The sequence below is a fragment of the Hyaena hyaena genome, unplaced genomic scaffold, assembly GCF_003009895.1.
Source record: "Hyaena hyaena isolate Hyena2069 unplaced genomic scaffold, ASM300989v1 scaffold_754, whole genome shotgun sequence".
Taxonomy (NCBI): domain Eukaryota; kingdom Metazoa; phylum Chordata; class Mammalia; order Carnivora; family Hyaenidae; genus Hyaena; species Hyaena hyaena.
In genome coordinates, this window is record NW_024081381.1 from 175,980 (window position 1) to 199,546 (window position 23,567).

Consider the following 23,567-nt stretch of genomic DNA (forward strand, 5'->3'; position numbering starts at 1 on the left):
CCTAGAGAAAGTATCTTCTGAATCCCCTGAGGGACAGAGTAAGCTATAATTTACTCTTTTTATTTTATTTTATTTTTTTAATGTTTTATTTATTTCTAGGAGAGAGACAGAGAGACAGCGTGAGCAGGGGAGGGTCAGAGAGAGAGGGAGTCACAGACTCTGAAACAGGCTCCAGGCTCTGAGCTGGCAGTCAGCACAGAGCCCGACGCGGGGCTCGAACCCATGAACCGTGAGATCATGACCTAAGCGAAAGTCGGACGCTCAACCGACTAAGCCACCCAGGCACCCCAATTTACTCTTTTTAATACTATTACTATTAAAATATTACTATTAAGGGGGAAAACTTGTTCCTGGTTATTGGGTCTTCTAGAAAAAGCACATCTTTCAAAAACACATATCAAAAACAGTAAATTAAAAAAAAAGTTTAAAATAATTCCCGTCCCCCACTAGGTTTGCACAGGGAGTCAGGCAGGCCCCCGCTGCCACCTTGGCTGCTGACACTGCCACCACCACCTTCATTGCCTTGATCCTTCATCCCTCACCATGGCTGAGGAGCTGTCTATGGCCACACCCTACACCAAAGATAATCTTTACTGCCCCACCTGTTAGGGGTGCTCAAAACTGCCATGGGGCCATGGCCTATCAGCACATGTTCTACAAGAAATATTTTCTGACTAGAGCGCCTGGGTGGCTCAGTCGGTTGCATCCGACTTCGACTCAGGTCATGATCTCACAGCTTGTGAGTTCAAGCCCGGTGTCAGGCTCTGTGCTGACAGCTCACAGCCTGGAGCCTGCTTCCAATTCTGTGTCTCCTTCTTTCTCTGCCCCTCCCCTACTCACACTCTGTCCCTGTCTCTCTCAAAAATAAATAAAATTAAATTTTTTTAAAAAAGAAATGTTTTACGACTGCAACAAGAGAAAGCAGAATACGTTGTCCCCTCTGTTATGGATATATGACTAGAATTGAGAGAGAATGTCCCGAACAAGCCTTAGACATTGAAACTATCATGAGGAAGTTTTCTGCTAGTTACAGATGCTGTGCAAAATGGATTAAATTCCATTACTTGAGAGATCATTACAAATCTTATTAAGAAGTATCAAGATGGGGGGCTGGTTGGCTCAGTCGGTTGAGCATCCAACTCTTCATCTCGGCTCAGGTCATGATCCCAGGGTCGATTTCAAACCCCGCATCAGGCTCTGCACTGAGCATGGAGCCTGCTTAAGATTCTCTCTTTCTCCCTCTGCCCCTCTCCCCTGCTCTCTCTCCCTCCCTCTCACTCTCTCTCTCTCTCTCTCAAAAAGAAAAGGTATCAAGATGAATATTGTGTTCCCTCTCTCATTTCAAATTTTCAGATCTCTCAAGATTCAGTAGAGAACAGTAATAGGAGTGAAACACTCACTCCTAACAACGCGGAGACTTGTCAAGAGAATACAAGTTTTTCTGGGCATCCCACCATTAAGTGTCCCTTTTGTCAAGGATCAAATTTTACCTGACAGCATTTATGGAATCACTGTAACAATGATCAGATGGTTTCTATTTCAGATAGTGCCTGTGATGTGCCCTATTTGTGTGTCTCTTCCTTGGGGAGCTCCTAGTCAAATTACTAGAAATTTTGTTGGTCATCTAATCAAAGACATTGTTTGATTATGAATAATTTATTAATCTACATCTAGAATGAGGAAATTCAATATGGGACTGCTGTTGAAGGATCAACATATAAAGACTATAGACATCTCTGTGCCTTTGTACCTGTAAATGCTTTCTTTAATGGGACAACTACATGAAGTCACTATTTCAATATATTGATACATGTGTTATTGAAACGAATTCAATCTTTTAAAAGCTTAAAATTCTTATTTTATTTTTTTAATGTTTTATTTATTTCTAGGAGAGAGAGAGACAGCGTGAGCAGGGGAGGGTCAGAGAAAGAGGGAGTCACAGACTCTGAAACAGGCTCCAGGCTCTGAGCTGGCAGTCAGCACAGAGCCCGACGCGGGGCTCGAACCCACGAACCGTGAGATCATGACCCAAGCGAAAGTCGGACACTTAACCGACTAAGCCACCCGGGCGCCCCTAAAAGTTTAAAATTCTTAAGTTACTAGAGAGATCCTCGAAAGGACCCCTATCCCTGAGGAAGTTGGAGACTCATAGCAAGGATTTGAGATGATGGCCTCATATTTACCATTTATTAAAACTAAACAACAAATGCACAGAATGGAGCAGTATGCTGAAGCGAAAGGGACCATCTGAGCATGCGCACTTATGGGCATACGGAACCTGGCGTGGCCAACTTTGGCAGAGCACAATCCTGCTTTCAGCTTGAAAATCTACCCACTGGAAAAAACGGTACTGTCCCTGAAGCTGGACTTAAGAGACCCCGTGCCCGACTCACTACCCTCTGATTGGCCAATTCAAGTTCATTCACTGTTCTGACTGGTTGATTGTCCTTGGGCAGTGGAATTGTGGGATTTCATCTGGCGGAACGACTCTTCATATCCGCCGCTTCGCCTGTGAGGTAAGCTTGCTTTTTGGACGGCTGTGGGCCTGTTAAAGGTAGGCGGGTAAAAAAGTAATAAATCTCCGCTGGTCATTCAAGTAGTTTAATTCTCGCTGGGCGTCCCAATATCTCAAGATCCTTAGGCCTGAGAAATGACTTAAAGCCTTTCAGGGCAATCCCCATCAGGTAAAGATAAAACTATTTTTCGCCTGTGAAAAAAAAAACAACAACCTATTTTTCTAATTGGCCTTCCTGAGGGAAGAATGTCCCTCAGTCTGAGAAACCCTCAAATCCAGACGTCCCTAGATTTCTTCAACCGGAGATAATAGCCACTGCCTAAGTGACTCCTATAGGATAAAGCAGAAACCTTCTTTGCCTTAAAGACCCCTAAATTTTCTCTCCCTAAGAGATTCCCAATGTTGGGGAACACCAGATTGCTGCCTTGAGATTCTCCACGTTCTCAGCCTAAATGATGGCTGATCATATAGTCTTGGAGAGTCTAGCTCTCTTCACACTAATAATTTTCAAATAAACTAATAATGAGCTCTAAATCCACTTTATGTTGGCGATTCTCATTTATTTTTTTTTAATTTTTATTTATTTCTAGGAGAGAGAGAGAGAGCATGAGCAGGGGAGGGTCAGAGAGAGAGGGAGACACAGACTGAAACAGGCTCCAGGCTCTGAGCTGGCAGTCAGCACAGAGCCCGACGCGGGGCTCGAACCCACGAACCGTGAGATCATGACCTAAGCGAAAGTCGGATGCTTAACCGACTAAGCCACCCAGGCGCCCCAATTCTCATTTATTTTCAACAGAGTAAAACCCCACATCCCTCTGCCTGAAAACCCAAACCCATCGGTCAGAGACACCGTATGGTCTCTGGGACTTACCTCTCTATACTTTTGCCTCAAAACACACTCCCTCCCCCCTCATAAAACTAGATGCTCACTTCACTTCTTGCCCAACAAGGTTGTCTTTTATCTTTCCTTCAGGATAAACCAAATTTGAGGCAAGCTACCATCAACAGTAGCCAATCGCTTCTCAAAGACTCAAAGATGCTTTCATGCTTACAGAAAACCTGTCATCCCTAACCGATACTTCTCCCAAAGTCTCTAGTCCCGTGTTCATTTGACTCCGCCCCCCCAACCCACACCCCCCACAGCCATGTCCTTTTTTAGGGACAGATAAGCCCAAGATGGAGAAAAGTAGAACCTAGAACTTCAGGTGACTGACCGAATGTAGCCTCCTCTCAGTGCTATCTCCCCTCCTCAGGTCCTTTGGCCACGTGGCTGGAGAGATTTAGGTTATGTCGCTTCAAGATCAAACCATCCCCAGCGCTATGAACAAAGGAAGCTCCTTTGCAAAGAGACCCGAAGCGGTTACCCAGAAATCAGAGAATTGCAAGGTGAGGTGATCTGGAGGGGGTGGAGAAGCGGCCCAGGGGACACTGTAGAGTGACTAGATTTCTGGGAAGGTGAAGTCAGAGGCACTGGAGAAAAGGAACAGGATGTCAGGGGGAGATCCAGAGACTCGGGAGCTTCCTATCCTCCCTCTCTCCTCACCAGCATCCCTGAGGACTACAGGTCTGTGACCTTGCACTGCATTTAGTGACTCTCAGTCCATTCTGGAAGGCGGAAGAACTTGCTACCAGCCTTAAGCATCTACTGCATGCATGGAGAGAGGCTAGGGAATGTTACCCATGACATTAACGGGGAGGGATTATTATCCCCAGTTCACATATCCAATATGGAGTTCCTGCGGCAGAGGAAGAGACCCCAGTTGAAGGTCAGACATGTTTAACTGACTTACTGCTAGGATTTACTTATTTTTTCTTTCCTAGAGCTTCAAGGCTATTTCCAAGTACTTCTCTGAGGAAGAGTGGGCAAAACTTGGATACTCAGATAAAGTCACCTATGTGTACATGAAAAGAAACTACGACACCATGAGTGGTCTAGGTAACAGAAAGTTCTGGGTACAGACAAGCCTGAGAACACATCACTATCCCCTCAGTCCCTTTACATGCCGTGGCTTCTTCCTAGGCTGCAACAAGTGTCCCACACCTGCCCTTTGTGCAGAGAGGAATCCCAGTGCAGCTTTGGGGCACTTCTTTTCCTTTCTTTTCTTTTCTTTTCTTTTCTTTTCTTTTCTTTTCTTTTCTTTTCTTTTCTTTTCTTTTCTTTTCTTTTCTTTGTGTTTTATTTATTTTTGAGAAAGATAACCATGAGCAGGGGAGGGGCAGAGAGAGGGGGGTGGACAGAGGATCCAAAGCAGGCTCTGTGCTGACAGCAGCAAGCCCAGTGTGAGGCTCAAACTCACCAACCGTGGAATCATGACCTGAGCTGAAGTTGGGCACTCAACCGACTGAGCCACCCAGGCGGCCCTCTGCCCTTTTCTATTCTGTGCAGGGCGGAGGGCCTGGAGTGGCCACAAAGATGCTCAGATCCCACATGTTTCTCTTCTGCTCACCCTTGTTCAGATCCCCCCAGCTGATGAGCTTTACTTTTCCTGCTGACTTCCAGCACCCCACATCCCTCCTCTCAGGTTGTCTCTTAAAGAACAAATATTTTGCTTATTTCTAGGTCTCAAGACCGCCCTCCCAGCCTTCATGTGTCCTAAAAAACGGGCCACTAAATCCACTGGGCATGATTCTGCTGAAGGCCAGCACCCTGAGAATGAGAGTAAGTGGATAAGAAGGACCTGGAAAGGATGTCTTGAAGCCCAACTGCTTTGGGTGCAGCTGCTTGGGATGGATTCTTAGGAATTTGTTCTCTCAAAAGCATCATGGCTGAATGAGAAAAGTTGGATATAGAAGGTTAAGTACAGTCAGAAGCCATTCATATAAAATCTTAAAACATGCAAAACAAGAGTATATATTTTTATGGATAATAAGTAAATGGTAAATGTATAAAAACCTTAAAGAGAATAAAACTCATTAAATTCAGGAATACAGAAGGAGGGAGGAGGGGCGCCTGGGTGGCTTAGTCGGTTAAGCGTCCGACTTTCGCTTAGGTCGTGATCTCGCGGTTCGTGGGTTCGAGCCCCGCGTCGGGCTCTGTGCTGACTGCCAGCTCAGAGCCTGGAGCCTGTTTCAGTCTGTGACTCCCTCTCTCTCTGACCCTCCCCTGCTCACGCTGTCTCTCTCTCTCTCTCCTAAAAATAAATAAAACATTAAAAAAAAAATTTAAAAAAAAAAAAAGAAGGAGGGAGGAGAGGAATCGGTGAGGACTGTACAGATGGCTTCAGCTCTGACTTGTTTGTGGTGTTTTGTTATGTACTTTTTAAGTTTTATTTATTTATTTTGAGAGAGTGTGTGTGTGACAGAGAGCAGGGGAGGGGCAGAGAGTGAGGGAGAGAGAGAGAGAATCACAAGCAGGCTCTACACTGTCAGCATGGAGCCCAATGTGGGGCTCGAACTCACAAACTGTGACATCATGACCTGAGCCAAAATCCAGAGTCAGATGCTGAGCCTGAGCTTGAGCCACCCAGGTGCCCCATGTTTTCTTATGTTTTGAATAAAGATCTCAGAACAATATGAAGCAGTTGTGGGATAATGGTAAGATCCGACTAGACTCAGTGGTAGATGTGCATGTGTTTCCAATGTTATCTCCATATGTTTCTGTACATTTGAAACATTTCTTTTTTTAAGTGAGTTATTATTCTTACTCAACATGGTTAATGAATCACAGGACAATTAAGAAAAATGTAATTAAAGTGTAAATCCATGTGGTGGAGCACCTGGCTGGCTCTTGGTAGAGCATTTGACTCTTGATCTCCATGTCATGAGTTCGAGCCCCACATTGAGTATAGAAATTACTTTTAAAAAAAAAAGTGTAAATCCACAAAAACCTTCCATGGTCAGTTTCATAATAGGGCAGAAGTATTAGATAAATGTCTTAAGAGAGAGTGATTAATGCATTATGTAATGACATACAGCTATTTTCCTGTATTTTCACCCAAACCAAGTAGTCTTTTAACTCCTTATCCAGCCTGATTCTAGGTGTTGAGTTTGGGAGAGAGTTTGCTCCACACACTGAGCTTTTCTAGTTGTCAGTGAGCAGAGGTAACACACAGCAAAAAAGGTAGCAGACTCTAGAAATCTGTGTGCATTTGAGCAGTGTGTATACTCGCTATAAAGAGGATGAGATGTACTCACTTGGTCTGCTCTGATGGCACAGTTGTAAGCAGACAGTCAGTATGTTGAAACCATCTCCCACAGACCTGTGACTCTCCAGGAAAACAGGCCGGGTTCCACAAGTTCCCAAAGCTGCTGTGAGAGGGCTGAAAATCCAGCGTGTGAGAATCTGCAAAATTTTTGACACTAAAGAAGTATCTTTTTATTATTATTATTTATTTATTTTGAGAGATAGAGAGAGTGCGAGCGGGGGAGGGATGGGGAGAATCCCAACCAGGCTCCGCACCAGGAGCATGACACGGGGCTCAAACCCACGAACGGTGAGATCATGACCTGAGCCAAAACCAAGAGTTGGATGCTTAACTGACTGAGCCACCCAGGTGCCCCTGACACTAAAGGAGTATCTTTTTACTGGAAACATTCCAGAACCGCTGCTAAATCATTCATGATTCATCATACACTTAATGACTTTGTTGAAGTATAATTGGCATACTATAATATTTCACCTGGTTTAAGTGGACAGTGATTTTAGTAGCCACACATCTTTAAATGAATGCAATCAATTTAATTTAATTAATTCAGTTTAATTGGAGGGAGAAGTAAGAAATATGTGGCAGAATAGGATGAGGCAGTGATGGAGTTTAGTTCACATTTTATAAATCATCAAAAGGAAAATTATGAATTATGATGCCATAAACAAATGTATAGCCACAATTTAAAGATAATTCAGGAGCACCTGGGTGGCTCAGTCGGTGAAGCGTCTGACTTCAGCTCAGGTCATGATCTCACAGTTTGTGGGTTCAAGCTCCACATTGGGCTCTGTGCTGACAGTGTGAAGTCTGGAGTCTGCTTTGGATTCTGTGTCTCCCCCTCCCATCCCTCCCCCATTTGTGCTCTCTTTCTCTCTCTCAAAAATAAATAAATGTCAAAAAAATTTTTTTAAAAAAAAGATAATCCCAAAGCCAGTCTCAAAATAACTCCTTGACAATAAGTGGATTCATAACCCTTTCCTCAAAATTCCCTGATACTACAGGAGTCTCTGGAGTTTGAGAGTATTTGCCAACAAAGAAAAATTCCCAATTATCACTTTCTTTCAGATAAACCTCTTCAGGAGGATTCTGATGTGCAAAAGAGAAAACTCCTGAAGGTGAGTATCTCCCAAATCTAAAGAACCAGAGACTCTTTCTCCCTCCACAGATATGAATATCGGTAAGAGTGGAAGAATATTGAGTATAGCCTGACCCTCACTGCCTCCCTTTCATGATTTCTTTATTGCAATTCTTGATATAGCATCAGTAGCTTAATAAATAGCGATTGTGATAGCTGATACTTCTATTGTTTTCATACTGATGTCAGATACTATTTTAAAAGATTCACAATTTCGTTAACCCTCAGAAAAACTCTATGATGTTTTCCTATCATTATTCCCAGATAATAATGAGGATAATAATAATAAAAACTAATCATAAAGATGAGGATGTTGAGGTGCAGAGATATTAAGTAATTTGCCCGAGACCACAGAGGCAGTGGTAGTAGTCTGTACATTTGAAACATTTTATTTTTTTTTTAAAGGGGTGAGTGTTCTTGCTAAACACTGTTAATGAATCACAGTACAATTAAGAAAAGCCCCAAAGGATTTCCAAGCTCAAGCACCTTTTCATGTGTTTATGAAGTTCAAGGATTTCCCCCAAGGCTTTACCCCACAGAATTTGCTCATGCTTCTGTTTAGACATCTGCTCTCACAAAAACAAAGTACCAGCTCCCCTCTGCCATGTGGCAGGGACACTTTCGTATGGGTTGAGAATGTCCTGAGCTGTCAGCCCCTCCCTACTGTGATCTCCTTTGGGGCCTTGTCTGCACCTGAGGCATCTCTGAGGCCTTGGGCCCAGCCCTGGGAATCCCTCCCAGGTACCTAAATGTTCACTGAATAAGTGATTCCACAATTGTAGAATAAACTCTACTTTAGAGGGTAAAGACATCTGGAAGTTGGAGACAGTTGAGAGATTTCAAAGAAGGATCATAAAAGAAAGTATTCATTTTCATTATTACCACATTGAAAAGTGTTTGCAAGCTCAGTACTTTCACTTAGCTTCTTTTACTTTTATTGTTCACTGTTTCATAAACGAGGGAACTGAATGAAAGGTAGCTTAAGATTGTTGGCCAATGACACATCCTGACGCAAGCAGAATTGGTACAGGAGCCATCTTACCTAATTCCACATTCAACGTTCTTGCCAGCATAGGACAGTAGGTGACATCTAGGGCTGCTTTCTTTGCTATCTATATTAATTGCTGTGAACCATTCCTTTCCTCTCCCTTCCCTGTACTCTTCTCCCCTATACCATTTTCCAGCAGTGTTTTGTCCTCTCTGTGCATTTTTACATTTATTCTCCCTGCAGCTCTGTACTAGCTTCTATGCGAGAAAGGAGGCCCTCCTTTCATCCACAGACTGTGTGGGTTCTTAGAATGCTATTCTACCCTAACTCTTCTGTCTACCACATTCTAGTTACATGGAGCATTTTGCTGTTTGCAAGAAGGTGAAAGCAAACATTCTAGCCCTGGAGACATCCTCATTTAGGCCATTCCTTTTTGCTCTAACCTCCCAGATTCTTCATAATTTAGGTACAGGTGATATAATGATCCTCCTGGGTTTGGGGGAACATTAATCAAAGTAATGCATGTGAAGACACTTTGTAAGCTCTAAAGCACTAGAGAAATGCTATTGATACTGTTCATATATGACCTTCACATTAAAAAGGTGATGAACAAGAAACCAAAGGAAGAAAATGATTTGGACCCAGCGCCAGTAGCACTTGGCTCTGAGCAGGCTCAGAAACAGCAGAGCCGCCCAGAAGGAGCGAGTACCTCTGGTAAACAGCTTGAGAAGAGACCAGGTAAGAGATAGCTATATGCGAACAACTCCCCTGTTTCCTGGCTGTGTTCAAGTATGTGGTCTAGGTATGGGGGATGGATCCTGGACAGGGTTGGAGCCAGACTGGACTGAGGAACTCCCCCAGTTCCAGCTGAGATGTTAAAACATGACTTCCAGGGTCATAGACCTAACTTGTCATTGATATAAAAACTAAGTGACTAAGGGTGCCTGGGTGGCTCGGTTGGTTGTGTCTGACTCTTGATCTCAGCTCAGGTCATCTCAGGGTTGTGAGTTCAAACCCCATGTTGGGCTCCATGCTGGGCGTGGAGCCCACTTTAAAAAAATAAAAATTAAAAATAAAAGCCAAGTAGGGGTGTCTGCGTGGCTTAGTCAGTTAAATGTCCAACTTGGGCTCAGGTCATGATCTCACGGTTCATGGGATCAAGCCGCTCATCAGACTCTGTGCTGACAGCTCGGAACCTGGAGCCTGCTTCAGATTCTGTGTCTCCCTCTCTCTCTACCCCTGCCTGACTTGTGCTCTGCCTCTCTCTGTCTCTCAAAAATAAATAAATGTAAAAATTTTTTAAACAATAAACAATAAAAGCCAAATGACTATAGGCAAGTCTTCTAAATTCTCTGAACTCCAGATTCCTAGTCCATAAAACAGAAATAAAGAATCATAGTTCACAAATTGTTCAAAGGCATTAAGTATAGAAAGCCTGAAATTATGAAAGGTAGTCAAGTAATTTCATCTGTATAACCTGGGAATGCATCTTACTCACAGTTGTACCCCACCCCTCAGCTCAATGCCTGACACACAACATGCCCTTATCACACATATGCTGAATGAAAGAAGGTCTGAATGAATGTTCTGGTAAGTAAAGAGGTTGGGAATCTAAATCTGACAATGGGAGGAGCCAGAAGCTAAAACTCGGCATTTGGTGTGTATCGGTGCAGGTCTAACATCTCAACCTCTCTGGGCCAGAAGATGTGGAAAACAGACTGTGTTGAATACCTGTGGACATTTGGAAGGGAGGAGGCATTTCCTTATCTGAAAAAAATACAACAACAGAGATTTACACTCCCCAACCCATCCAACCGTCATTTACCAACTCTTCTCCACCATAGGATCCAAGAAAGGGAAGAATAGTTGTGCCTATAGACTGCGCGAAAGAAAGAACCTAATAGTATATGAAGAGATCAGTGATCCCGAGGAAGATGACAAATTCTGTAAGTGACCTTTCAGTCCATACCCGCACCCCAGAAAAATGAACTTGTCTGTTATAGAACTGGTATCCCATCTTGTCGCTTATTCCCCAAGTCATTCCTTTATCCTAGTCCCCTGGGGTGCAGCATTGAAGCTAAATGATGAGGTTTCCCATGCTCTTTCTGCTCCTTGCTCTGTATATCCAGGGATCCCCCTAACTAGACTGCTGTGGGCCCCCAAATCCCTGGTCAGTTCCTGATTTGTAGGCCACAACTTCCTGTAGTCTAGGAGAACTCACAGGACAGGTAAGGGGGTCACTATGGCATGAGCATAAGGTTCACTCTGAGGAGCAGTGGGAGATGCATGCAGATCGTGTAGGGTAGAACCAGAGTGCTTGGAGTCCTGCAGGTCTGGATGAGGAGTTTGGTATTGATTTATCAGACAAGAGGAGCTCACTGCCACTGATTCTCTTTCTCTTTCCTTGCCTCAACCTCAGGATGTTACAAGTGCCCATGATAAGAAGCAGAACCTGGTGGCCTTTCATGAACATGGGCATGGCTGTGAATTCCTAGCCATCAGGTGTATAGCAAGTAAAAGAAAGAGTTCACAATAGTGAAAAGTTAAATGTGATTTTTGTTACTGTGTGCCAAATATTCTGTTAGATGTAAGAGTTTTGCTAATGTGCAAAATACCATATATATATATGCATATATATATTTCTGTGTATCCATATATATATTTCTGTGTATCCAAATATATATATATATATATATATATATATATATATATTTCTGTGTATCCATGCACTTATCTTAGAAAATAAGCATTGCATTGTCAGGTAATTCTCTGCACAGAACAGCACTACCTTCCTCCCCAGATGTGCAGATGTGATTGCTGAAGTCAGTTCTGGGTGTTTGATTTCGTGTTTTCTCTGCATTTACACACTCATGCGCGCGTGCACGCGGTACTACTATAAGCATTTCCCATGAGGTTTTTCCCCACTACCAGCATGTCTTGGACACGTACTACTCATTTTGTTCCTGTTCAGCAGGGGCTCCATGTTGCAAATCCTCTTTATTACTTTACATTGTATTAGTCATTGACAGTTAATAAATATGTACAAGCTTTTCTCAGTTGTTTGCTCCTCTCATTCTTGTGTGCAGAGCCCTGTGCATAACTGGGAGTGTTTCTTTGGCAGTCTTAGAAGTGTAATTGTCTTGTCAAAGGGTTCATTCATTCAACACCTACTGAACATGTACTGTGTACTGAATGCTGCTCTAGGAGCTGGAAAGACATCAAGGAACACGACAGAGAAATGTCCCAGCCCAGATGGAGCTGACATTCTGATGGGCGATGTTTCCGGTTTTTATTTTGATGGATACTATACACCCCAATTCTGGGGCAAGTGCTGGTTGGACACCTTGGCCTTTGCTCTCTGTAAGATCTCCAGGGTAAGGGGCTAGGATGGTCCATTTGGAAGTCTGTGAGAGGAGACAGAGATAAAAACCATCAACTGGGGAGTATAGAAAGATCGGGAAGGAGTGGTCCCCTGGAGAGCACATGGTGGGCAGGAATGGAAGAGTCCACTAATCATGATGCAAGAGAGCAGCAGATGGAAAAATCTACTGGACAGAAGTATGAAACTGTCCATCAAGGGTCTCATGACCAAAGGTTTGAGGTAGGGGTGGGGATGAAGTGTCGAGAATGGGAGAGTCTCCTTCTATACATACCATTGCAGACCACACAAACAGCTCTGGGAAAAGGAAGAGGGGAGTCTTTTGGGGAACAAAACATTGTATGACACATTAAGGGACATTAAAACTGACAACAGAGATCATCAAGGTGACTTACATGGGACATCAAATACCAGTCCCATATGGAGGCAGGGTTGGCCTTGTTTTAACCATCCACTGCCCATCACCTCAGCCTCCCAGCAACTCCCCAGCCTTGGCAGGTCTCCACTCTTCCGCTGAGGCATCCATCTCCTCTGCCTCTGCCTTTGTTCCACCTCTGGATCTATCTCCTCATCCCGATAGATTTGGATCCAAGGCAGGGAGAAGCCATAAACCCACAGATGATTGGGTCCTGGAGGAGACAGACAGGAATTAAAGATTCTCCTAGGACTATGGCTAATCATCATGACTCCAGGCTAAGTCCTCTTTTGCTGGGCTGGAATTGGGTCTGCCTTTTCCCATGCACACACTATGACAGCTGCAGGGTTGCAGTATTGCTGTCCTCACATCAGCTCTGGGGCTGGGTCTCCTAAAGCCCTGAGGTTGGTGGACCCCACTCCAGAGGAATTTGCCCTGATAGATTGAGAAAAGCTTCAAAGAATCACCATCCTTTGGAGCTCTAGACAAGACAGACAAAGTGGGGAATAAGGCATGGCCAAGGGTGTAGACCGACAGAGATACATACATGAACTTTTTCTGACCAGCGTGTTTCCCATGATACAGTCTTCTTCACAGGGCTGACTCTCCCCGACAGAGTCAGCTCCTGGGGAATGTGGAGGGAGGGCATCCTTGTTTACCTGCTTCTTTGAGAATATTATCCTGTCACTTGTCACATCTCTGGGTGGGATAGGCCCCAAGTCCAGGACTTTGCATCCCAGTCCAGTAACACCATTTGCAGGAATGGGGAAGGTCTGGTTCCCTGGGGTCTTCTCAGCCCACATTCCACAGTAACCATAGAAAGTGCAATTAATATTCATCACGTGTTTATTAGATGTTATATATAAATAGAGAGAGAGAGAGATTATACACAGAGACACCGGCAGATGTCAGACTTCTTGCCAGAGTTCCTGCAGCTTGCATGTGTGGGATGGATGGACTTGGAACTCACTGAGACTTCAGACATCAAGGAGAATAGGTGTGGGGTTGCCTGGGTGGCTCAGTTGGTTGAGCTTCCATCTCTTGATTTAGGCTTAGGTCATGATCTCACAGTCTGTGGAACTGAACCCCGCGTTGGGCTCTGCACTGCTGGCAGTGCTGAGCCTTCTTGGGGTTCTTTCTCTCTCTCTTTCTCTGCCCCTCCCCAGCCTCCCTCTCAAAATAAATAAATAAGTAAACTTTTTTTTTTTTTTAAAGGAGAACAGGTGTGTATTGGAGGGGGGATGTGAATAAGCTTCAGGTTATGTCCCAAGTTTCAGAGTAGAGGACAACATGGATGACCTTGAGGGTATAATGCTACGTGAAATAAGACAGAGGAAGACAAAAATAGCATATTATTTTATTCATATATGGAATCTGAAACAACACAAACGAACGAACAACACAAAAACAACATAATAGAGAACATATTGATGGTTACCAGGGGGGAAAGGTGTTAGAGGGTGGGCAAAATGGGTAAAGGAGGTCAATTGTATGGTGATGTATAGTAACTAGACATTTGGTGGTGATCACTTTGTAGTGTATACAGATATTGAATTATACTACTTGGTACACCAGAAACTTAAATGATGTTACACACTAATTTCGCCTCAATAAAAAGATTTTTTCTCCTTAGGGAGACACGTGCTTGTGGTAACACAGTTTTTGAGCCAGTGACGTAGGCCAACAATGCCTTTGACAACGTTTTATGTGTTTTACAGTTTTGTCAGAATGTTACAATCATAAAATGCATGCAAGTTTCATTGTAGGGCGCCTGGTTCAGACTCTCTGTAAGCTGGTAGGACGTGCGGAGTATTCCTCTTTGCCTTGGGATAACTAGCCATGGAGCCAATAGACAAGAAATGGTCCCTTCTCAGAGTGTAGTTCTTGCTCTTTTATCCATCTACCCTCTGTTTGAAGCTTCTCCGGATATATTCTTCTCTTCTTGGTTGTTTCCTCCTGCTCATTTTGGCTTCTGGTTCCCTTCACCCTTGAAAATTTCATCCGAGCTACTTTCTCTTTTTAAGCAATTCTTCACGATTTCTGGTCCCCAAATGGCACCCTTTCTTGTTTTCTGGTACTGTATACTATTTTTTTTTCTGTTATTTCAGTGGAGAGGTAGACAAGTTTACTCAAGCAGCCATCTTCAGATCATCTTTAAGGGTATCTTTTAAACTTCCTAGGAAACAGTTCTTTTACTTTTATTGCATTCAGAGAATGTTCCTTGCATTTTTCTACATTTTGGGGGGCAGATTCATCAAGATTGTATTTGCAGCCTATTACATGGTCAAATGTATTAATGTCCATGGGTATTATACAGAAGATTGGGAAGATTGCTTAATTTCTATTTATTTATTTATTGAGAGAGAGACAGAGATAGAGACTGAGAGAGAGAGAGAGAGAGAGAATCCCAAACAGGCTTCACACTGCCAGCGTGAGCCCGATTCAGGGCTCAAACTCACAAACCATGAGACCATGACCTGAGCCGAAACCAAGAGTTAGATGCTTGACTGACTGAGCCATCCAGGCACCCCTGATTATTTACTTTCTTTAATGAACAATTCTTGGAGTTGTACCTTAGAGGTATAAAGGGCTACTGCCAGTCAATCTATGTAGCATTGGAGGGGAATCTACAATGAACTTTTCAATGAAACCACTTGATAATTATCCTAAGGCCCACTAGCACTCTTTGTCCTTTTTGACTCTGAGTTTGGACTTTTTCAGAGGCTTTGTTACAAAGAACAGCTCTTGCCTCTGGTGACTTGAGATGTGATCCTGTCTCCTTGGACTTCTCTCTTGGTCTGATCCCACCTTTCTATCTCCCAGGAGTGCTTCGGCATTTCTGGTGGCCCACCAGCACCTTTTCCCTGTACTGTTAAGAATGTATCCTGGGACACCTGGGCGGCTCAGTTGGTTAAGCGTCTGACTCTTGATTTTGGCTCAAGTCATGATCTCATGGTTCGTGAGTTCAAGCCCCACATCAGGCTCTGCACTGTCAGTGCAGAGCCTGCTTGGGATTCTCTCTGTCCCTCTGTCTCTGACCCTCCCCTGCTTGCTCTCTCTCTCTCTCTCTCTCAATAAATAAATAAATAAGCTTTAAAAAATAATTTATCCTTGGGGTGCCTGGCTGGTTCAGTCAGTAGAGCATGTGACTCTTGATCTAGGAGTCATGAGTTCGAGCCCCGCGTTGGGGGTGGAGTTTACTTTAAAAAAAAAGAATTTATCCTTAAGAGCACTTCTTAGATCAATAGATTGTTGGGTGGGATGGGAAATAGACATACAGGCTGTATTTACCATCTTCCTCCGATCATTTGTTTGTAGATATAATATATTTTTGTCACTATATGAATGTAATTTTCCTCCATTTTTAAAGTAGATTTCACACCCAACACAGAGCCCAAAGCAGGGCTTACTCATGACCCTGATATCAAGACCTGAGCTGAGAACAAAAGACTCTTAACCAACTAAGCCACCCATGTGCCCCAATTTTCCTCCATTTTATTCTCTAAATGGCATTTTAGTCTCTAAATTGTACTTATTATTACACAGAAACCCATCAATTATTGTATATAAGGGGCACCTGGCTGACTCCATCAGTAGAGCACACAACTCTAAATCTCAGGGTTGTGAGTTCAAGCCCCACATTGGGTGTGGAGCCTACTAAAAAGAATTGCTTTCAGGGGCACCTGTGTGGCTCAGTCAGTTAAGCTGACTGAGTCTCAGGTTATGATCTCGCAGTATGTGAGTTCGAGCCCCATGTTGGGCTTTCTGCTGACAGCTCAGAGCCTGGAGCCTGCTTTGGATTCTGTGTCTTTCTCTCTCTGCCCCTCCCCTGCTCATTCCTTCTCTCTCTCTCTCTCTCTCTCTCTCCCTCTTTCTCTTTGAAAATAAATAAAAATAAAAATTTTATTTTTTTAAATTATTGCATATAATAGTTTGTAACCTGGCTATGTGCAGGTTCCTTTGGGGTGTGCTTTCGGGGGATTTCGTTTTGTTTGGCTCTCAACAATAAAGATTTTATTTGCTCAGGATCTTACGGGTCAGCTCTTTGGGTTGGGCCAAGTGGTGCTGCTGGTCTTGCCTGGGATCACTCATTCGATTGCAGTCAGTTTACAGGTTGGCAGGGGACTCAGCTAGCCTGAGACTTTTTGCTTCCTGTGGTCTAATCCTCAAACAGGCCAGCCTGGGCTTCTTCACATGGCAGGCTTAGGTCCTCTGAGACCTTCTCCTTCCCCAGGCTCTACTCTGCAGTATGCCTTGCACCAGTGCTATCACAGGACTCAATCTATTTTATTCTCCAAAAGAAAATTCATTTCACAAGGCAATATCATTATAAAAGGACAACTTATTGAAGATTTTATAGAGAAGACTAGTGGAGGTGAAGGAAGTATACATTTTACACAGCTGAGGAGTTCATTGCAAAAATCACCTAAACTGACTTTTACTCCCCCCCAAAAAATCACACTTAAGGGGTGCCTGGGTGGCTCAGTTGGTTAAGCATCCAGCTTCGGGTCAGGTCATGATCTCACGGTTCTTGGGTTCAAGCCCCACATCGGGCTCTGTGGGGCCTAGAGCCTCCTTCAGATTCTGTGTCTCCCCCTTCCTCTGCCCCTCCCAGCTCACGTTCTGTCTCTATCTCTCTCAAAAATATATAAACATTAAAAAAAATTTAATCACCCTTAAGCTATTCTTCTTCAGTAGCTGGGGCATTGGGGTGCAAGAGCGTCTGGCTCCAGGGGTCCCAAACAGACCAAGTGTGGCCACTCAACAACTGATAAAACCCAACACCTGAGAAACAAGTGATCGTGGAACAAGAAAGAAAATTATCTCAATGAGGCCACCACCGGGAAGACAGCAGACTAGTATTTCAAAGACTGCCTCCAAAGTGCCAGAAAGACACTTTCTGTATAAGGAAAATGTGGGATCAAGGTGAGTGGGTAAGTGCAGGTGGGCAATGAAGGTCAAACTGACCATTGTCTTGGGGTCGGTCACATGGAGTCTTGTTGGCTCAGGGCAGTCCCTATTGCTTTAGGAGTGTGCTTTCAGTTTCCATCAGGGGATGCTTTTGCCCTGGGGTCTTCCACCTGAGCTAAGAGACAAACTGGAAAGAAGAACCTAACTAGAAAGCTCGAGGTCAAAATAGACGCATCTCAAGTCCTCTCTTCATTCTTCTATTCCTTCTAAGACAGGGAAACTGAAGGGGCCCCGTGAAATACTGCTTTATTCCTGTCTCTCTTCTTGCTAGGACCTATACCTCCGCCTTACAGAAGACAGTGTATGTCCTCCTTGTAAAGGTCATGGAGTTAGTTATTTCTTTGGAGTCTTCCAGCACAATAGGTAACATCTAAGGAGTGATCAGGCAAGTCATCATGTACTTTTTCCAGACCACTGAATCCAGACATGACGCTAAGACCTCTGGACCCAGGACATAAGGGACATGGAGGACACCTGAGCACTTATCCTTGGGGGTTTTTGTGGTTTTTTGAAATGTTTTTTTTTTTGTTTTTGAGAGAAAGAGTACAAGTGGGGGAGGGACAGAGCGAGATGGACAAAGGATTCGAAGCGGCTGACAGCAGCGAGCCCGACGCGGGGCTCCAACTCACGAACTGCGAGATCATGACCTGAGCCAAAGTCAGACGCTCAACTGACCGAGCCAGCCAGGGGCCCCGCACTCATCCTTGTTTTGACTAGTTCCTGGATGCCTGAGAGCACACATACACCAGATCGCCATCCTCAATAAACCTTAGGCCCCAGGGGCACTTGGCTGGCCCAGTCAGTAAAGCATGCAACTCTTGGCCTTGGGGTCGTGAGTTTGAGCCTCACGTTGCAGGTAGAATTTACTTTTAAGATAAAATCTCTTCCTTAAAACAACAACAACAACACTGCAGACCCCAAGCAAAGATGAGACTTTCTTTTCCTTTCTCATCTCCCAGACACTCTGCTGTACTCTATCACTTCTACTAAACAATAAACTCTGCTCTCACTTGCTCTTCAGTTCTCCATTTCTATTCTTTTTTTTTTTTTTCCTAGGAGAGAGAGAGAGTCAGCGTGAGCAGGGGAGGGCCAGAGAGAGAGGGAGTCACCGACTGAAGCAGGCTCCAGGCTCTGAGCTGGCAGTCAGCACAGAGCCCGACGCGGGGCTCGAACCCACAAACCGCGAGATCATGACCTAAGCGAAAGTCGGACGCTTAACCGACTAAGCCACCCAGGCACCTCTCTGCATTTCTATTCTTGTGTGAAGCCAAGGACCCTCTTGGCTGGTCCTGTGGGATCCCTTCTGAGTCCTCTGTCCCAGCCAGCCTGTATCACCTCCATCTATCCCTATTTCTCATATTTGTCCTTTTTTTTTTTTCCTTTCGACAATTGTACTCTCAGACTTGGGTTCTCCACAATCAACACTTAAAATGGCCTTTCATGAGTTTGAATGACCATTGGTGAAGCCCAGATTCCCAAAGGAACAGACTTTGGGGCATATAGGATGTATCCAGGCACTATACATCTATAATGTCTCCAGATTATACAAAGAAATGCAGCTCAGAACTTTGCACGAAGAGAGGGAAGAAGGAGAAACTTGATCTGCCCATCTCACTCCCAGATCCTTTTTTTTATTGGTCAAAATGCACCCCACAGGCATGAACTCCCCACATTTCCAGATTGCACCACCTGATCCCTTTGGTAGCTGTTTGGGAAGCCAGATTACACACTTTTGAGACCCTGCATTTCATACAATCAGAAGTCATGAGAGGAGCCAAAAAGGCCAGGCTTGCAGCTCACTGGCCTGGCTTTACAGCAGCATCCAAGGGTGAGCGCTAAGTACTCCCAGGCAAGTCCTAAGTTCACCTGGTAGTTGTACTAGCCATCTGTGCTAGCTAATTGCCTTCATCCACTATCTCTATGATAAGCAGGTGCTTACAGCTTGGAGCCCAGCGCCTAGGTGAAACTCACAGGTGACAGGTAAATGGGGTGCTTGTCTTCTTTGACATCCACATTTCAAAGAGATGGCTCCAGTGTTCTTAAGAAAAGCATTCCTGGGTTATAGGCTGACAACAGGCTTGTTTAGCTCTTAAAAAGATGTACATACATATCAAAGAGGCAGAGAAGGATTCACAAATCCTAGGTTTCTCAAGGAAATGCTTGAAGAAAAGTGGAGGGGAAGTCTCTTTCCCTTTTTGGCAACAGGGAAAATTCAGTTTTGTGTTTATCTACCCTAACAATGTTCCTCTTTGGTTGCTGTTTTATAGTGACATTACCATTTTAATTTTTTTTAAGTTTATTGATTTATTTTGAGAGAGGGAGAAAGCACAAGTAAGAGCGGGGCAGAGAGAGAGAGAGAGAGAGAGAGAGAGAGAGAGAGTCCCAAGCAGGCTCCACACTGTTAGCACAGAACCTGATGCAGGGCTTGAACCTACGAACTGTGAGATCATGACCTGAGCCAAAGTTCGGCATTTAACTGACTGAGCCACCCAGGCACCATGACACTACCATTTTTAAATTATCTCCATTGCTATTTCTGCCTTTCTCTGGGAGTCTGTAGACACCAAAATATTCAGTAAACCCATAAGAAGAGGCAAAGGAAAGCAACCATCATAATTACAATAGAAAGAATTTAAAAATTCAATAAATGTATTTAGCTAGTATGTTGAAAGTGAAAAAGAAATAACATAAAAAAATAAAAGTTTAATATAATACTCACCCTTGGTGGTGGAATGGAAACCTTTATGCCATACCAGTGGTGAACAGTTAAAGCAGATTCTTGCTAGGCATTGTGCAAAAATTATCCTTCCTCACACATTAATTTTACTGCTGTGTTGTTGCTTTTATTGCTTGGGCTTTCTCTCTGTCTTAAAACTTCTGAGACCGTTGTAAGCCTGAAATCGTCTTTACTCCACCTTATGTAAAAGTTCTTTTCTGTCAACACTTTGGACAGTTATTACACCCTAGTCTGCTTGCCTCCGGTATGGTATTTGAGAAATTTGGTGTCAGCTAAATTATTTTTCCTTTGTAAGTAAACTTCTATTTCTCTTTAGATGTTTTAAAAACAATTTTTCAGGGGCACCTGACTGGCTCTGTCAGTGGAGCATGAGACTCTTGATCTCAGGGTTGTGAGTTCGAGCCCCACATTGGGGCTTACAAGATGACTTACAAATAAAATCTTTTAAAAAATCAAATAAAAATATTTTTTGTTATCTTTCATCATCTGAAATTTTACTGGTTGTAGGAGAGTGTATATATGTGCATGTCTTATCTATTCTGTTTAGCACAGTATGATCTCTTTAAATTTGAAGTTATCTAAATCTGAGACATTCTCACTCATTTTTTATTTAAGCTTTCTGTCCTTATGAGGCTACTATTCGATGGGTTTTGACATGTATATGTCTATCCTCCATATTAATTAGCTTTTATTTTTTTTAATGTTTTATTTATTTCTAGGAGAGAGAGAGAGACAGTGTGAGCAGGGGAGGGTCAGCGTGAGCAGGGGAGGGTCAGAGAGAGAGGGAGTCACAGACTGAAACAGGCTCCAGGCTCTGAGCTGGCAGTCAGCACAGAGCCCGACGCGGGGCTCGATTCCACGAACCGCGAGATCATGACCTAAGCGAAAGTCGGACGCTTGACCGACTAAGCCACCCAGGCGCCCCCAAATGCATTAGTTTCAATATCCAACCTAGACCACTGAATTATTCATGTGAGAAATTAATATCTAGTATTTCTAATAGTTCTGTAAACATAAAGAGTTGGGGTCCCCAGAAAAAGAGAAACAGCTTTCTTGACATAAGAAAAGTTATTTTAGGCCCCCAGTCATCTTGTAAAAGAATGTAGGAACAAACAGTCACTATCAGGCCAGGAGATAATCTAATCCCTTTCAAAAGTGAAGAGTGATCGGATGAACATTAAGTCATCTTTACAGGATCTAAACCCCTTTAAACATGCAGATACTGGACGATCTGGAGCCAGAGAACTGATGATGCTGGCCCTTGCTGGCACTCATGATTTTGACCTGGACTAAATCACCTTAAGATGACTTTTGCCCCAATTCCATGCTGTAATTCCCCACTGTGCAAGCCCTTCATAAATATGTATGCACTCTTAGCTTAAAACTAACATGGTTTTAGGGGAAGCTAGGTGGCTCAGTCAGCTGAGCATCCAACTCTTGATTTTGGCTCAGGTCATGATCTCACAGGTTCATGAGCTCGAGCCCTCCATCGGGCTCTGTGCTGACAGCATGGAGCCTGATTGGGATACTCTGTGTCTCTCAGTGCTCCTCCCCCATCTCAAAATAAATAAATAAACTTTAAAAAATTAACCTGGCTTTGTTGTTCAAGGAGATACTGCTTTGGGAAATACCTCTGGTGTTCTCCTATACCTACTGCAAGTAAAACCCTTCCTTTTTCTATTCTTTGGCTTGGTTTTGTCTTTTAGCTCGACACTTACTAAAAGGCGAACCCAGTTTTGGGTAACAGTTCTATATCACCTCCCAGGAAGATGTGTAGCCTGGACATTCCTTGTGAGTTTGAGGTTTTGGAGGTTGGTATGTCAGGGTAGAGAACTTCTAGAGTTGTCCTCTGGGCTCAGCTAATCCTTCTTTCCCCTCCCCAGCCTGTGACCCCCTAAAGAAGCTTCCAGGAGTTCTGCACCAAGTGAGGATGTAGAGGGGCTTCAGAGGTGGGCAGGTGTTATTTGTTGTAGTTACCTAGCCCAGAGGGTGAAGGGAAGAATGCGTATGTACTGGCTAGCCTGACTGCACATTTTCTATGAGCTTTGAATGAACCCTACTCTGCCCCAATGTAACCATGCCATCTCAGACTGGCACTGGGCCAGCCCTGCCACTTTTCTGCTCTGTCGTGCTTACAGGACAGGTAATGAGACTTCCAAAATATATATATAAGGAGACAAAAGGACACAGTTAGAGGGCTCCACCTCAGCTTATTCTCCATTGGTGACCTCTGACCTCTTCCCAGCCTGGGCCATCTCATCCCCAACTGGGGACCAAACCATCAAGAGTTTTGTGGCTGGGAACTATTCTGAAACATGACCACCTCCTTACATCTTCTGTGGTATCTGCAGGGTTGGGTTTGGGGAAGGAAGCCAACAGCTATTGCTGGTTCAACATCTTCATCTACAGCTTAGGTATACCTTTACATTTTATTTGTTTGTTTTTTTGTTTGTTTGTTTTTGAGTTTATTTATGTTAAGGGGGAAGGGACAGAGAGAGAAGGAGAGAGAGAATCCCAAGCAGGATCCATGCTGTCAGCACAGAGCCCAACACAGGGCTTGATCCCACAGACTGTGAGATCATGACCTGAGAGCCAAAATTAAGAGTCGTACACTCAACTGACTGAGTCACCCAGGTACCCCTGCCTTTACATTTTAGCAAACATTTTAAGTCATTAATTATGACAACAACAACAATAGCTGAAAAATATATAGCACTTACCACATGACAGGTGCTATTCTAAGTGCTTTACATATATTAACTCATGTAATCATCATAAACATCCAGTCAGCTCAATAGCTATACCCAGTTTACTCTTGAGTAGACTGAGGCACAGAATCATTATGTGACTTACACAAGGTCACACTGCTAGTAAATTGAGAAGCCAGAATTTGAACACGTGCAGGTTGACTCCAGAGTTGACACTCTAAAAGGCAGCTATTCTACAATTCTACCATTAATTAGCATCTACAGTCATCCCTTAAACAACATAAGAACTTCTTTTTTCTTTCCTGCCCCTCCCCTCATCTCCCATGTTTATATTACCTGGAATTTTAGTTCAAGATTGTGATTTTTTAAAATTTGCAATCAAAACATTTAGACTTTTCAATGAATGTTACTATTTTTTCCCGTCACCATTGCTCACTGGAACCCCCTTCTTGCTCCTTAATCTGGTTTTCTTTTGCTGGATCACATACCCTAATAATCCTTTCAGAAGGGGTAGGTGTGTGATGAATTTTCTGAACTATTTTTGCACTCATCTGGATTATCTTGGCTAGATATA

At 43.6% G+C, this 23,567-nt stretch overlaps 1 protein-coding gene and 1 pseudogene across 1 annotated transcript; both read left to right on the plus strand.

Moving 5' to 3' along the window:
• Positions 1–543: 543 nt before the first annotated feature.
• Positions 544–1,785, plus strand: LOC120221033 (annotated as a pseudogene).
• A 680-nt stretch (positions 1,786–2,465) lies between these two features.
• LOC120221036 (protein SSX1-like) lies at positions 2,466–11,393 on the plus strand. The gene is made up of 8 exons (XM_039218298.1): positions 2,466–2,516; positions 3,769–3,901; positions 4,337–4,451; positions 5,076–5,174; positions 7,726–7,775; positions 9,386–9,521; positions 10,628–10,729; positions 11,203–11,393. Coding segments are annotated over exons 2-8 (603 nt in total). The 5' UTR covers positions 2,466–2,516; positions 3,769–3,802; the 3' UTR covers positions 11,205–11,393.
• The last annotated feature ends 12,174 nt before the right edge of the window (positions 11,394–23,567 follow it).

Excerpts from the sequence above, each read along its gene's own strand:
- LOC120221036 (XM_039218298.1), top strand. The coding sequence starts at position 3,803 with ATGTCGCTTCAAGATCAAACCATCCCCAGCGCTATGAACAAAGGAAGC. Across the intron at positions 5,175-7,725 it reads CCAGCACCCTGAGAATGAGA|ATAAACCTCTTCAGGAGGAT; the intron begins GTAAGTGGATAA and ends ACTTTCTTTCAG. Across the intron at positions 9,522-10,627 it reads ACAGCTTGAGAAGAGACCAG|GATCCAAGAAAGGGAAGAAT; the intron begins GTAAGAGATAGC and ends TCTCCACCATAG.